The 13906-nt window shown below is 40.9% G+C and overlaps 1 protein-coding gene across 5 annotated transcripts in view; it reads right to left on the bottom strand.

Moving 5' to 3' along the window:
* Positions 1-1590: 1590 nt before the first annotated feature.
* Positions 1591-13906, bottom strand: part of NRG4 (neuregulin 4) — an 81581-nt gene continuing 69265 nt past the window's right edge. For 3 of the 5 annotated variants that reach the window (XM_020808076.3, XM_078380941.1, XM_078380943.1), the window contains 4 exons: positions 12388-12481; positions 4569-4718; positions 3326-3405; positions 3048-3219 (listed from right to left, as the gene is read on the bottom strand). In XM_020808076.3, the coding sequence (XP_020663735.1) occupies positions 3200-3219; positions 3326-3405; positions 4569-4718; positions 12388-12481 (344 nt within the window). In that variant the 3' untranslated portion in view covers positions 3048-3199. Of the gene's footprint in view, positions 3220-3325; positions 3406-4568; positions 4719-12387; positions 12482-13906 lie in introns of all 5 variants that reach the window. The other 2 variants (XM_020808072.3, XM_078380942.1) reach the window with 1 other exon arrangement.

The raw sequence follows: 13906 nt of genomic DNA, 5'->3' as shown, positions 1-13906 counted from the left end.
ACTGCTCTCTGACGGGAGAGATCCACAATAATCTCAAGTATTTTATTTGATCATCCGGGATCCTTTGGGACCTTTTCCCCAACTTCTTGATTGGTATGGCAACAGATTCCATTCCTTATAGAGTATTTCCTCCTTGTTGCAAAATTAAGTGGACAGGCAGTAAGTTGTTAAAAAAAAGATAGAAGAAAAATATGATTGTTTGGTTGCCATTTTCAAAGGCAGTATTCTACTGGATCTAATACACTGAACTAAAATCTGTTATCAGTGAATTATATCATGGCTTTGTTTTCAAAAATGCTGAGCTGTTCAGAACCTTATCAGAGATTATGTACACATAATCAGCGGGACTCCCTCCTTTTTTACCTTGTGAGACTCTTGCACTTTAGTAACTATAGGAACCATTTAAGAAGTCCAAATCTGAGGTTTGGGGTGAGTTTAAAATCATAGGTACATTTGCTGGAAGGAAAAATAGATTTCTAAATAAGCCTTTCCATTCTTTAAAAGTACAGTAGGATTGCGGTATCCGCAGGGGAACAGAAGTCCCGTTCTCCTGTAGGTGCTGAAAAACAAGCAAGTCTCAAATGCTATGCATTGCTTTTTCTCTGGCTCCCTCTAATGGCCAGTTGCAGTAAGTATGTATACCCTAGAACTACATTTAAATATGTATGGGGCGTTATTTAGTGTTTGGAGCCAGTGGACTTTTATGTTTAGCCAAAATAAACAAATTGGTTTCCTAGTCTGAACTTAACAGCTGGCTGATCCTATCTCAAGCAGCTGATTTTAACTTCTGAGTGCTCTTCTGAGAGACATAGAATAGGTGCTTCAAGAAAGAAGGATATACTTTATTTATAAATGGGAATATTTTGTTGTTTGACTTTGTTTTTTAACCCCTGCATTGTGAAGGTCTAGGTTCAAACTCTCTATATACTGTAGTTCAAAAAGAAGAGTAACTGGCATAATACCTGTTTTGATAGCTCAGAGGGTGAAGTTTCTGGTTGTGAAGCTAGATGTTGGGAGCCGGATTCTTCAGTGTTCCAGAAGAAGAGCCAGCCTGTGAGGCCTTGGGCAAGCTGCACAGTCCCCAGGCACCCCCTCCCTTGAAAAAAACAAAATGGTAAACTGCTCCTGGCGACTTTCTATCTGGGAAACCCTGAAAAGGATTGTCATAGAATCAACTTGATGGTATACAATTATTATGTCGTGTTTCTCTGTATGTTAAAACTCTGCAATTTTTAATTTGCTGAAACTCCTGTATAAGACCCTTTGTGTTCAACCTTCAGAACGTTCAATTCAACACAATCAAAGGCTTTTTTTAAAGCATCTGTGCCTGATAAAACATATTGTTGGTATTGCTTGTTAATGAACATAGTATAGAAGCTATTCATCTAACAGTACCGTGTGCAGCATTTTATCTACATAAACTATTGAAGTTAAAGCTGGCTTTAAGCCATTTCTCACCAACTCCATATGCCTCTAACAATCTGTTCCTGATAATTCCCAAGAATATAAGCAATGCATATTGATGCTTATATATTTAGTCTTGTGAAATATGTGTAATATTTTCATTCACAATATATGGGAATAATGATATGGATGAGAAAATGTTTTATTAGAAGATGATTTGAAAAACTTTTAAAATACTATCTTGTTTTTCCATTATATTAAAGCAGTAAATACCCAAATAAGCAAATAGGGCTAAACAGTCTAAAGCACAGAACCAGCAAAAATGAGCTATCAAAACTTTAGAGAACCCTCTTTGTAAGTCAGCTGATCTGGGTGTTTTGCCCATAAACCCATTTTTGAAGATTGAGCTGGGTATTATAAATACTAGGTAGCACTGTTCAGGAAAAGCAACAAATTTTTCATGACAATACGTGCTTAATTCATGCATCGCAATCGGAGTGTGTTTGTCTTTTCTCCACCTAAGCCTACCCGATGGCCTTTGGTGGAATATATTCTTCATCCCGTAATATCTTTGTTCACCCTGGTAGAATGTACAGTTAGTCTTTCTTAAAAAGAAAATGACAAGATGCCCGATAAGGAAAATGTACATTCTGAAGACTTTATCTTTCACCAGTCCATCATGAAATGCAACCATTGGACTTAAATCTAAGTAGTGCCACATCTGTTCTCTACTTTTGACCTTATTAATTCCAGCAGCGATATAAATGATACTGCCTTTTAAAGCTAGTTTGCAAATCTGCTCAGATATTGTGACAACAAACCTCCTCCTACTTTGGTTATGACATAAATAAATAAAAATTTCTCTACTCAGAAGTACTAAAAATCTCTTCAAAAACTCCATGTTTTTAATCATCTTACTGCTTTTCTTAAATCTCACCTGGTCAGAGACGTTGCTCAGCCATGCCCTTCCCCTCTCCCTTGTATCAGCTGAAAAACCCTTTGTACAAGCATGAGTAAAACCTAATCGCGTGCATGGTACATTTTTGTATAAAAAATGTGAGCCACCCCTGCTTTTCTCTAAATATTGTGGAAGCAGACGGAAAACATGTTGTTTTGACGATGGGGTAGTAGAAATGGAATCTTTCTGGCTCTGCACTCTGAGACTTAAGGTAATGCTTAAATGTTCCACAGTAAGATTCTCCACAGAAGAAAATCTTGGCAGAACAGGGGAAACCGAATCGGAACAAAGTCTTTGCCCGATACTAGGAAAGCATACCAAAGACAAGGTAATTACTCTGCCTAAATATGTTCCTGTCATATTCTATGCTTCACTCACTTTTCATGCTACTGTACATTTAAAAAACAAAGGACAAGCACAAATTCAAAGCTTAATAAGTAGGCATCCTCATAACTTCGGGGATTTCCAGTAACCCATGGTAGAATGCTGTTACCTCATTTTACTTACCAGTTATTCAAACAATATTTGCCATATGAGATAATTAAATAGAAAAGAGATTGGGAAATCATTTTAGAAACAGCTGGGGGAAATGCAACCAGTAAGACATTTTTGTACAGATTGTCTCTTCCTTTGATGCAATTGGCAATAGAGGTGTGTCCTGTTAATATAAGTGTATCCTGCTAAGCTCTGTAGAGAGAGAGACCTCTTCGCCTGTCAGCCTACAGCTATTTATTTGTCTTGGACCTCTTCTCTTTTCGGTCTTCTTACCATATCTTCCAACATGGTGTAAGCTTTTCTACGGGTGCTTTGATTGTTGCTGTTCCATCTCTTCTTGCTTTAGATATCTATTCCGTTATCTATGAAAAGAAGCAAAGAGGTCTTTAAAAAAAACAACAACCAAGAATTCTATGTCTATGTTTTTAAATAATTCCAGCACAAATGCTGCTTAGAAAAAGCACTCACTGTCACAGGGGTCACTGCCATTTCTCTCAATCAGACCGTCCCCGCGCTCTACCGAACTGGTCCGTGGACTGTGGCCTCTTCTGCCAGGAAGTGAAAAATGAAATGAAAAAAGTTTGAAAAATAATAAAAGGGGGGAATGAGTGAAATTCTAGCATGCATTTAGGACTTGTGGCTTTTGCTACTATAGTCTCCTGGTCCTTTTGAACTGCCAAGTCTCCAACACCGCACAACCAAATGAAACTTGCATTCTTAGGTCGACAAAAGTGCCTTAAACCAACGATTTATTGGAAATGGATCCATGGATTGCATTGTTAAGGCTTGCTCACATATTCCCTTTTTCTGAACACTGTAGACATTGGTGGAGAAGGTCATCTCTAAATTCAGTCCTGAGACCACATCATTATACTTTTAAATTTTTCGCCATCCGCACGCTGCAGTTTGAGCTTTGAAAGAAGGGTGTTAGGCATCACAGTGTGATTACATGACTCAGCCTCTTTGATAATTTTGCTAAGTGGGAAATTAAAGCAATAAAGTGGCTGGTTGATACAGGCGAGGAAAGAACGCAGCCTTCGCGCACAACAGACCAGATTGTCTGTGTCTGGTTCCTACATAAATGTATGAATCAATGAATCAAAATGCAACTCTTAACAATCCTTTTAACAGCTATCAATTTCGCAAAGAAACGTTCTTCTAGGCAACCAGGCAGAATATTCTGAAATGGTCCAGGAAGCATTTCAGAAAACCTATGTCAAGGATAATACCAGTTTCCTTCTACTACTGGGTTTGGTGGCTTGGTGGAAGAGTCGGAGAAGCAGCTTTTTTGTTTATCCTGCCTTGAAGTTTTAAGGGAATGAGATTCAGAGAGAGAGATTTAAGTATAGAATGCAGAAGTGCTTTATCCTATCAAATTACTGTACTGAGACTAAAATTTTCAAAAGCTGGCAGTGTGAAAGCGAAGTTATACCTTAATTCATTCAGGTCTCTCTTACTGAAAGAGAGTTGGTGCTAATAGGAGATGGAAGTGTGACACAAAACAATTATAATAACTATGGCTAATTGGCATAATGATTTTTTTTTGTTATTTTAGAAGAATTAAAGAGAAATACACCATGCCTTTGCTAATACAGAGGGAACTTGTATTCATTACAGATATTTTATCGGAGAAACATTCAGGCGCTAACGATTACAATTACATGAGTGACATTATAATACTTCTGTGAAGTGCTAGACACAAATGTTTTACCTGCAGAGAAAGAAGAATGCTCCAGCTACCAAGACACTCAGAACGACCACAGAAGCCAAAACGGCTGCAAACAGTTCGCCTCTTGCGTGGTTTTTGATGCTTGGGAGCAAAATTTCCCCACAACGAGCTCCTGTGTAGTTCTCAACACACCTGTGAATCAGAGGGTGGCATTAAATCCATATTTTTATTCACACACAAAAAATATTCATCCTGCCTTCATCTTCCCCTTTTGGTTTGCCTCCTATATTGATTGTAAGGGCCTCCCAATAAAAACTGACCTCTCAGATATTGCGAAGGGCCATAAATACTTCTGTCTCTTATATGGATGACAGAAAGAAGTGATGTTCTGAGAGCCACAAAATGCCATAACGCACACAGACCAAAATAGGGTGTGAGCGCAGTTTTCTGCAAAAGGCTGTTACGGGCAAGTAATAGCTTAGATCCGGAGCCCGGCAGTGAGGATAGCTACAATTAATCCCCTGCAGCCATACAAGAAAGCTCTTAAAGCAACTTACGGAATTACCAAATAAAACTTGTTAGTCTATAAGGTGCTGGAAGACACTGTTTTGTATGTATTAGTGTGCCTTTGAGGATCCTTGAGATTAAGTTGCCTGCAAACTTAAATCCAAGGGCTCTAGTTTAAAAGATTTATGTGAACTACAGAGCAAAACAGACCTAGAAGACCCGGAGGGTAGGAGCCAAACTAAGGGATGGACACAAAGGATCAGACGAACGATTGAAAGAAAGAAAGAAAGAGAAAGGTGCCCATGTAAATAACAGGTTCAGGGCACCAGGAAAAATCTAACAAGAATAGGGTGAAAGTTGAACCGAATGTGGCATTTGCTAAAAGGCTATGGCTACCAATGTACAATATTCTTCAGGACAGGAAAATCATTGAGAGTAGTGGCAGAAATTTACCTTTTCTTCTACTAGCAATAAGTGTAGTGCAGATTTGAGATGATGGTGGTCTAAACTGTGTCAAGAACTACCGTAGGTTTCAACATCTATGATTCCGTAAGAACCTGGATCATTAAGACTATATGAACTCAACCATATATTAAGCTATAAAATGACTTTTTAAAAGTTTTTTTAAAAATAATAATGTTAAAGATTATGTGTTTGAAAGTTAGGGCAATGGTTTAGCATCCATTCATGCCATGAAACAACCCACTTTCTGTGTGTCATTATGTTAGCAAGTGACAGCTAAAGTCTCAGGATGGAAGCATGTTTTTAGGGCTCCAGTTTGGTTCAAGGGGAGCTGTGATTTGAAACCAGTGAAAGAATGGAGGGTGGGAAATCCTATATTCAATCTGGCCCGGCAAAATGGCCCTGGGGAAGCTTGCCAGTTGAGCCTGAGGAATTGGAAATATTCCAGTTTCATCAAGTATTATTGGTTCTGCTGAGCATTGGGGCGGAGCTGATGTCCTAGTGCTGTTTTTAACGTCAGCTTGACTGCTACTTATTAAATTAAATGATTTATTATAGATCAGCCTTTATATTTTGGAAGCTGCTTTTGAAGTCCCTTTGGGAAGACCTTCTATGTGGATATCTACATATCGTAAGTGATAAGCAAAACCGTTGTGTGGCTTGCTTGGGCAGCCGATGTCCCCATCCGGTGCCAATTTGGAAAGTGGTATGAATCGTGCATGAGTATAGATCGCCTCCAGGAGAGGGTGGAGGGTGAATAGACAACAGGCCCCCAGTCTTGTGGCAGGTCTCCTGCCCAATTACCTGGTAGAAAGTTCCTTTTTATTTTCACCGGGGGGCTTACTTTTGAGTGGATGTGTCTAGAGTGGCACTGTTGGAGAACTAAAAGTTTCCAGATCCAATTCCCTGAGAAGTTATAACTTAAAGGAATTGAAGCATCTGACAATGATGCGCCTTCGTTCTTGTAGATTACTGGAAACCAATCCCTGTAAAGATAGTCTGAAAGAACTGGGCATGTATTTAGCCTTGAGAAAAGAGGATGGAGGGGAGATCTGATAGCACTTTTCAAATAATTGAAAGGTGGTGATACAGAGGAGGGGAAGGATCTGTTATCAATATCCCAAAGGGCAGGACCTCTTCCAGCATTACAGTTTGATCATCCTGTGAAACATCTACTTGTTATATGTTTCTGGGAACAATTCAAAGTGCTAGTTTTAACCTATGAAGTCCTAAATGGCTTGGATCCAAGCAAAAACGGCCTTTCCTTCTATGAGGGCTTTAAAATCATCAGGAGAAGCCTTCCTCTCGGTCCTGCCACCCTCACAGGGGCGTTTAGTAGGGACATGGAAGAGGGCCTTCTCTGTGGCTGGTCACAGACTTTGGAACTCCCTCCCACTGGAGGCCAGACTAGCCCCATCTTGGCTGTCCTCCTGCAAGCAGGCAAAGACTTTGCTCTTCAGACAGGCTTTCCCTGAATGACTGGTGATCTGAAAGGGATTTTTAAATGGATTGTGGTGCTACATTGGTTCAAATTTTTAAATATTGATTTTATTTGCTGTTTTAAATATAATGCTTATTTAATTCTTTTTAATATTTGTGTGTTCACTGTTTTAGCTTTTAAATATTATCTATTTAATGATATGAACAGTCTTGGGTCCTTTTTAAGGAGAAAGGCGGGATAAAAATATTTTAAATTAATAAACAAACAAACAGTTATATATAACAACATGCTGCTTCTTTTTTAAAGAAGTATTTTCAAAGGCAAAAAATAATAATTTCAAAAGAACACGTTTTTAATGTGGCACTTGTAGAATAACAAATAAGGCTAATGCGGTGTAAAAAAAAAAATCTTCAAAGTAACGACGAACATGGCGCAATTACAGAGACACAGCAGTGCCTCTGGAGTCCAAAGAGGCCCCAGAGAAGGCTGCTCAAGATTTTGGAGAAGGAATCTTCCTTTTCTTGTTTCCACTTGCACAGCGAGTTACCTTTTAAGAGGCTTTGCACGCATATACCACCCCACCCCCGGTGCTTGCTTTCTGATTAGCACTATTAATCAGAACATATAGCATTATTTTTAGAACTCTGTTCTAATCAGGAAAAATCAAGGGTTTTTCGTAGTTAACGTGCCTTGTATGTAAATATCAACTCCTGTGCAGGCTAAAATAGCAACTTTCCGTTTCAAATCTGTTCGGGCCAAGGAGCCGAGATCCTTATTACCGATGCAGTGTTTTAATACCTCATAACGCTGCATTTCAAAAAGCAATGCAAATTGTGAACAGATATGCAAATAACATTATCTGCATTATTCATGCCACAAAGAGAAATTGCCTTCTCTGCTTGCAGGACTTGGTAGGTTTAAATATGACATTTTCATGATTCTTTTTCAGACCAACACCCTTTTTGCTGTCAAACCTCTAATCAAGCCTGTCACATCCTGAATCTACCGGGCACATTTCAACAGTGTGATGCGCGTAACTTATGTTCCCTCCATATCACTTGCAGACATTACACTTGAAAGTCGTTTTTGAGAAGCGCATGGGGGGTGGGGTGGGGGTTGTGTTGGGACTACAACTCCCAGCATCCCTCAGCCAGTACATGGAGAGAAGGGGTCCTTATGATTCCTTCCAGGGAGCCTTTGCTCACTTTGGGGATCACTCTCAGAATGCACGAGGCAGCTGGCATGGACGTTGGGTCCAAGTCTGAAGTTCGAGTCTTTGGTACCATGCCTCAGTCTGAGTTTCTCTTAAAAACAAGCTTTTTTCCCCCGCAGAAAAAAAGGGAGCAGGTGACTTGCAAGTCAAGTCTGAGTCATTGGGAGAAAAATTCCCAAGTCAAGTCATTGGTGTGACTTAAGTCTGACTGCAGACCTAAAGCAGGAAGGAGCGTGTCTTCTGGCAGGGCTCGGTTTCCAGGTGATGTCAGTGGGTGGGGAGATCCTGCCGGTTGCCTCAGGGAAAGGATTGAGCCAAAAGACAGATTGTTCCATGGGCACGATGGACTGGTGTGTAGGTAAGGTCACAGGCTGGTGGACAACCCCCTTTTCAAGGTGTGGCTGCATCTTGGAGTCAAGACTTCCGGTGTGAGAAATGTGCATTCTTCAACCCAGCTTGGGTCCCTCCTGCAGCCTCTGTGCTTCTCTCGGGAATACCAGAGGGCTGGAATGTTCGGCGTTTTGATTTGTATGACAGCTGGCCATTTCTGCAGCCAAGGAGTTTAGGAGGCTGCTCTCCGGGACTTGCAGCGTGGATTCGTGATCCCAGTTGCTTCCTCTCTTCTGTCTCTTGAGTGACTCCTTCCACCACACATCGCAAGAGCGGCTGTGCCTTGAGCCACCTCGTCTTCTCCCCATGGCAGCAGAGAGGAGGAACGGAGGCATGACCCCTGGCAGAATGTTCAAACAGCACACCCACATATTTGGTGAACAATCACAAGCATATTGTGGGTCTTGTCATATAATCAAGGCCTCCTCCCACTGGGGGGGAAAATAGTCAAACCTAACACGGCAACCATTATCTGCAAAAGCAGAGGCACACATTCTTGCACTAAAACTAATTTGTTTGGAATCAATGGGGCTTAAATGAGTGGAAGTGATTTTTTTTCCCTGTTAAAACTTAGGGGTACCTGATAGTATCTAGTTTGGAGCCATTTACTTGAATGCAGGTCTTCTCAAATTCACCGAGGTTTACTTCATGTATTCAAAGTGTTCTGGGGAAGACGGAGGCAATACCTTTTTTTAACTTTCTCCATGGGTATTGTTACCCAAACGGATAGCAACCTTTTGACTTTAGGAAGTTCAGGGCTTTTCATAGTTAAGCATTGCAGATGTAAGGCCTCCTCTTTCCCTCCCATGCCCTCTTTTTCCTGCCAAAAAGTGCAGTAACTGTGAAATATCCAAAAGCAAACAGGAATTATCCATTTCTTTCATGTGATGTATAAAAGGGCATGTTTGTTTATTTAAAAGAACAGTGTAATTCTACTGTGTAAACAGATCCACAGTCCATGGAGTTATACAAGGTTCTCTTGCATCAGGGTGTCGTTTAAAATGACCTGATTTAGCACATCACTTATCTCAAGATCATCCTTTTCCTTCCAGGGTCTCTCTGGCCACAAGTAGGCCAACATTGCTCAGGATCCTGTTGTTCTTGCTTTCATGTCTCTCTCCCTCTTCGCCCTTGCAATAAATCCTGCTCAGTTTTGCTGCAGAGGATCGAGAAGCCTTTCCCTTGAGCAAACAATTTTGCTAATGGGATATCACATTTTCTGAGTCCTCAGAACACAATACGGAGCTGCATCAGCAGTGAGGCAAGTATGGTACTAACTAGAGAGAAGGGGAGGTTTTCTCGCATTGGGAAAATGCTAAATTTCACCCAAGTGAAATCCAAGCCCAAGTGCTACACAAGTTTAAAGGCAGGTCTCCCCACAATTCCATATAAAGCGGTTTGGAGTGTGACCCTTCAGAGGGTAAAGTGGCAGAGCGCTGTGCTTGTTGGAACTTCTTCCTAAAAAGCTGGTACGTCTTCTCCGTAGTTATTCTCTGTTCCTCTGCGCCTCAACTGGGCTCTGACATAAGATGCAAGTCCACTTACGATAAAAGGGCCTGGAAAAGACCTGTGGTAGGTGGGAACTCAGCATCTCTTGCCTGCACAAACACTTTTGCATTTTAAATGGCACCTGTACCTCTCCAATTTGCACATGATTGTGGCAGACACACATTTAAAGTAGACATAGGTTTACTGCAATCATGATCATCATCATCTTAGAATTGCAGAGCTGGGACCCTGTGGATCAGAGAGCCCAGCCCTCCTCCAAGAGACGCCGTGGGGAATCGAACTCCTAACCTCTGACTCCACAGCTGTATACCTAGAGCACTGAACAATCCAGCCATTGGATATGGATATGAATATTCTTCGTTGAATATGCTGAGCTATCGTGTTCAATGCCATCTCCCAAACTGCCAATAATAGCTCTCTCTCTCTCTCTCTCTTTTGTTTTTGTTTTTACAGCACAGAGTGGCTGTAAATTTAAATTTACAAATTTAAATTCTAATGAAGTTTTTAAAATTGAGGCTGAAAAGAGTACTGAGAAGGTAGATTCCATCTCACAAGATCTTTTTCCGAAGACAAGATAAGTATGAATGATGACTTTAAACTCTGAAATCTCTTTAGACCAGCCAACGTAGTTTTATTTCCCTTGCTTCAGCCACTTTGAGAAGATAAATGTTTGAAAAGTTGCAAAGGACTGGAGGGGTCCCTACTCTATTTTTCAAGACATCTTTTAGAGCTAACACCTTGTTGTTTCCTTTGCTGCAAGCAATGGAAACTCTTGCCTTACCATCCGTCCCTTTCTGTACACAAAGCCACCAACTCTACCAGGCCTTTAAGAGGCACTCCGGGCAGACAAATGCTGGTAAATCCCTAACAGATGGATGACTGGAAGGCGGGATCTAGAGATAAGTAACTCGACTAGAGTTAGCACAACAATCCCAAACAACCATTAATTAGTACTTCTGTTATTCTACGGATAAGTGGTTTACTTTATTATTGCTATTCCTGTCATTACTGAATGTCAACCAAAACTTTCTGCTTCGTAATTAGATTTCCTGCTTGACTGATAAGATGGGTGCTTTGAATGAAAGCATCCTGGAGTGGAATATTTCAAGCAGAGACCAATATTTCAAGTTCTATCTCTCAGCTGCACCCACTTGACAAGATGGGACAAGCCCTACATCCTACTGTGCTGGCTGGCACAATGCATCCGTCACCAAACACACACACACACACACAGAGACAGACAGACAGACACACACACACACACACCTAAGCATTGTGTGAATTCTGCCAGTGCAAGATGAAAACTAGTTGAAACATGTTTTATCTCCAATGTGGCACCTGCTGAAGAAATGAAGTAATTAAAATGCTGGCTGGATAGCTCAGTGAGTTAGGCAGAGCCAGAGGTTGGGCGTTCCTGCGAGTACAGCCAGCCTGGGTGGCCTTGGGCAAGCTGCACCATCCCAGCCCCCCCCCCCCCCGAAGAAGGGAAGATGAATATTCTCTAGCTAGAAAAGCCTGAAAGGGGTCAGCACATGTCAGAATTGATTTGACAATATTTTGTTGTTCAAAAACCCCAGGCACAGTCAAAATTATAAAAACATTGACTGGTATTATATAACAGATATAAGTTTTAACCAAAAACCTAAGTATCTGTTAACTATCGACACAGTATGTGTGCTGTTCCTAATATTGCCGTTTTTTGTGTAGTTCTGATGGTGTGATTTCTGGGATCTGCAACTGCTTATATGAGTAGTATTGTGTGAAATTTCTTGATATTGTATTCTCGAAGGCTTTCATGGCCGGGATCTGATGGTTGTTGTGGGTTTTTTGAGCTCTTTGGCCGTGTTCTGAAGGTTGTTCTTCCTAATGTTTCACCAGTCTCTGTGGCTGGCATCTTCAGAGGACTGGAGTTGGAACTCTGTCTGTACCCTGGTGATATTGTTTCTTGATATTGTTCCCAAAGTCCCAATGACTACGGGGACCACAGAAGTGTGTTTGTTCCAGAGGTGAGATGTTTCAATGGCGAGGTCTCTGTACTTTGCTAGTTTTTCCAATTCTTTATTTTAAACTCTGGCATTCCCTTAGTCAAACTGTTTCTCTAGGATGGCTAGAGTGTAGTTACCTGATATCTACCAAAATTCAGAGAATTTGGTTTTTTTTATTACATTACCAGTTACATTAGTCAAAATAAATTCAACTTAAATATATCCAGTATAAGAAGTGTATATCTTACTGCACATGTGAACAAAAACATGTTTCCTTAAAAATATAGAAGACTACACAACTTTCCCAAAACAGAAGCCTAGGGTGCAAAATGTAAATTTTAATAATCAGTTTACCTGCAAAAAGGACTGGAAACAGTAGGTATCATATAACAAATCCCACCATTTAGACAGAAAGATCCGTAACTCCTGCCACAGAGCTCTTCATGATCTGAAATGAAAAGAAAACCAAGTATTGATTCAGGGTACCTGACTATTCTTGCATCTGAAAAGTATACTGAAAGTATGCCTTAACAATGCATTTTAGCACCTGGTCCTTATTGTGTGGGAAACTGATGCTCTTTTTCCCCCCTTCAATGGGCAAAGAAAGGAAACATTCCATTTTTGTCCTGAGAACAAAGGACCAAGAAAAAGAGGAGCGCAAGGCTGGCTGGCTCCCATGTTGCCATTGCTTTCTATTCATTCTTTGTTTTAGTACCTGAGCAATGGGGGCCTCCTTAAAGGAGGGATGGGACGTGCTACTTCATTCATTGGCTACAGTGGGGTCTTGACTTGAGAACTTAATCCGTATTGGAAGGCGGTTCTCAAGTCAAAAACTTCTCAGGTCAAATCTGCATTTCCCATAGGAATACATTGAAAACCATTTGATCCGTATCTGCTCTTTTCCGTCCATAGAAACTAATGGGAAGCTGCTATTCTGCCTTTGACCACTAGAGGGAGATATTTTGTTTCTTTTTTTTCTTAGGTCAAGAAAGGTTCAGGGAAGGCAGGGAAAAGACAGTCCAGGCAGTCCAGTACCAGGCAGTCCGAAGACTGTCTCCCAATCCACTCTCTAAACGCTGGGAGGAGTGAGGAAGCAGACAGGCACCCTTTTCACTGGCCAACAGTTAACTGAAAGTTCAAATTTTGCACTTTCCCTGCCTCCCACATGGTTTTTTTTTCAGTTCTTAACTCAAATCTAAGTATGTAAGTCAAGTCAATATTTTCCTATGAGAGTGGTTCTTAAGTCAAAATGTTCTTAACTCGAGCCGTTCTTAAGTCAAGACCCCACTGTATTTCCATCTCCTTGGAAAAACTTTCTGTGAGTCAAGGGCCAGAAGACCTGAGAACAGAGCTTCTTAAGCATTCCATATGTGTACAAAATGGATGGATAGTGATGGTTTAGGATTCAGGAGACCTGGGTTTGAATGCCTGATCGGCCACAAAACTCTTGAGGAGGGCGAGAGTTGGAACTGATAAAACCACTCCTTAAATATCTCACTTTGAAAGCCCAATTAGAGCTGCAGTAAGTAGGTTCTGAATTGATGGCACAGGATACTCAGAAAAATTGATAGTGGTAGAAGAGGCAGGAGGATGGTTTTAATACCAAATCTGCACAGATCTGAGAGCTCTGTTCACACAACAGTGAAGGAGGGGTGGGTGTCCTTGGGCAACAGGTTTTGGGGAGCCTAAGCGATGTGTAACCATCAGACATGAGACTGGGGCCTTCAGAAACTGTGTACTTAGAAGCTTCCACTTAGAAGAAAGGAAAACTCTTGACATCTTATGCTTCTAGACTGTAAAATGTATTCTTGTTTGTTTGTTTGTTCCTGGGGCCGATCATTACCATTATAATTATCATCATCTTCATTATTGT

Source organism: Pogona vitticeps, chromosome 12 (assembly GCF_051106095.1).
Source record: "Pogona vitticeps strain Pit_001003342236 chromosome 12, PviZW2.1, whole genome shotgun sequence".
In the NCBI taxonomy this organism is placed as follows: Eukaryota; Metazoa; Chordata; class Lepidosauria; order Squamata; family Agamidae; genus Pogona; species Pogona vitticeps.
The sequence above is the reverse complement of the archived record's forward strand: the minus strand, read 5'-3'. Positions and strand labels throughout refer to the sequence as shown.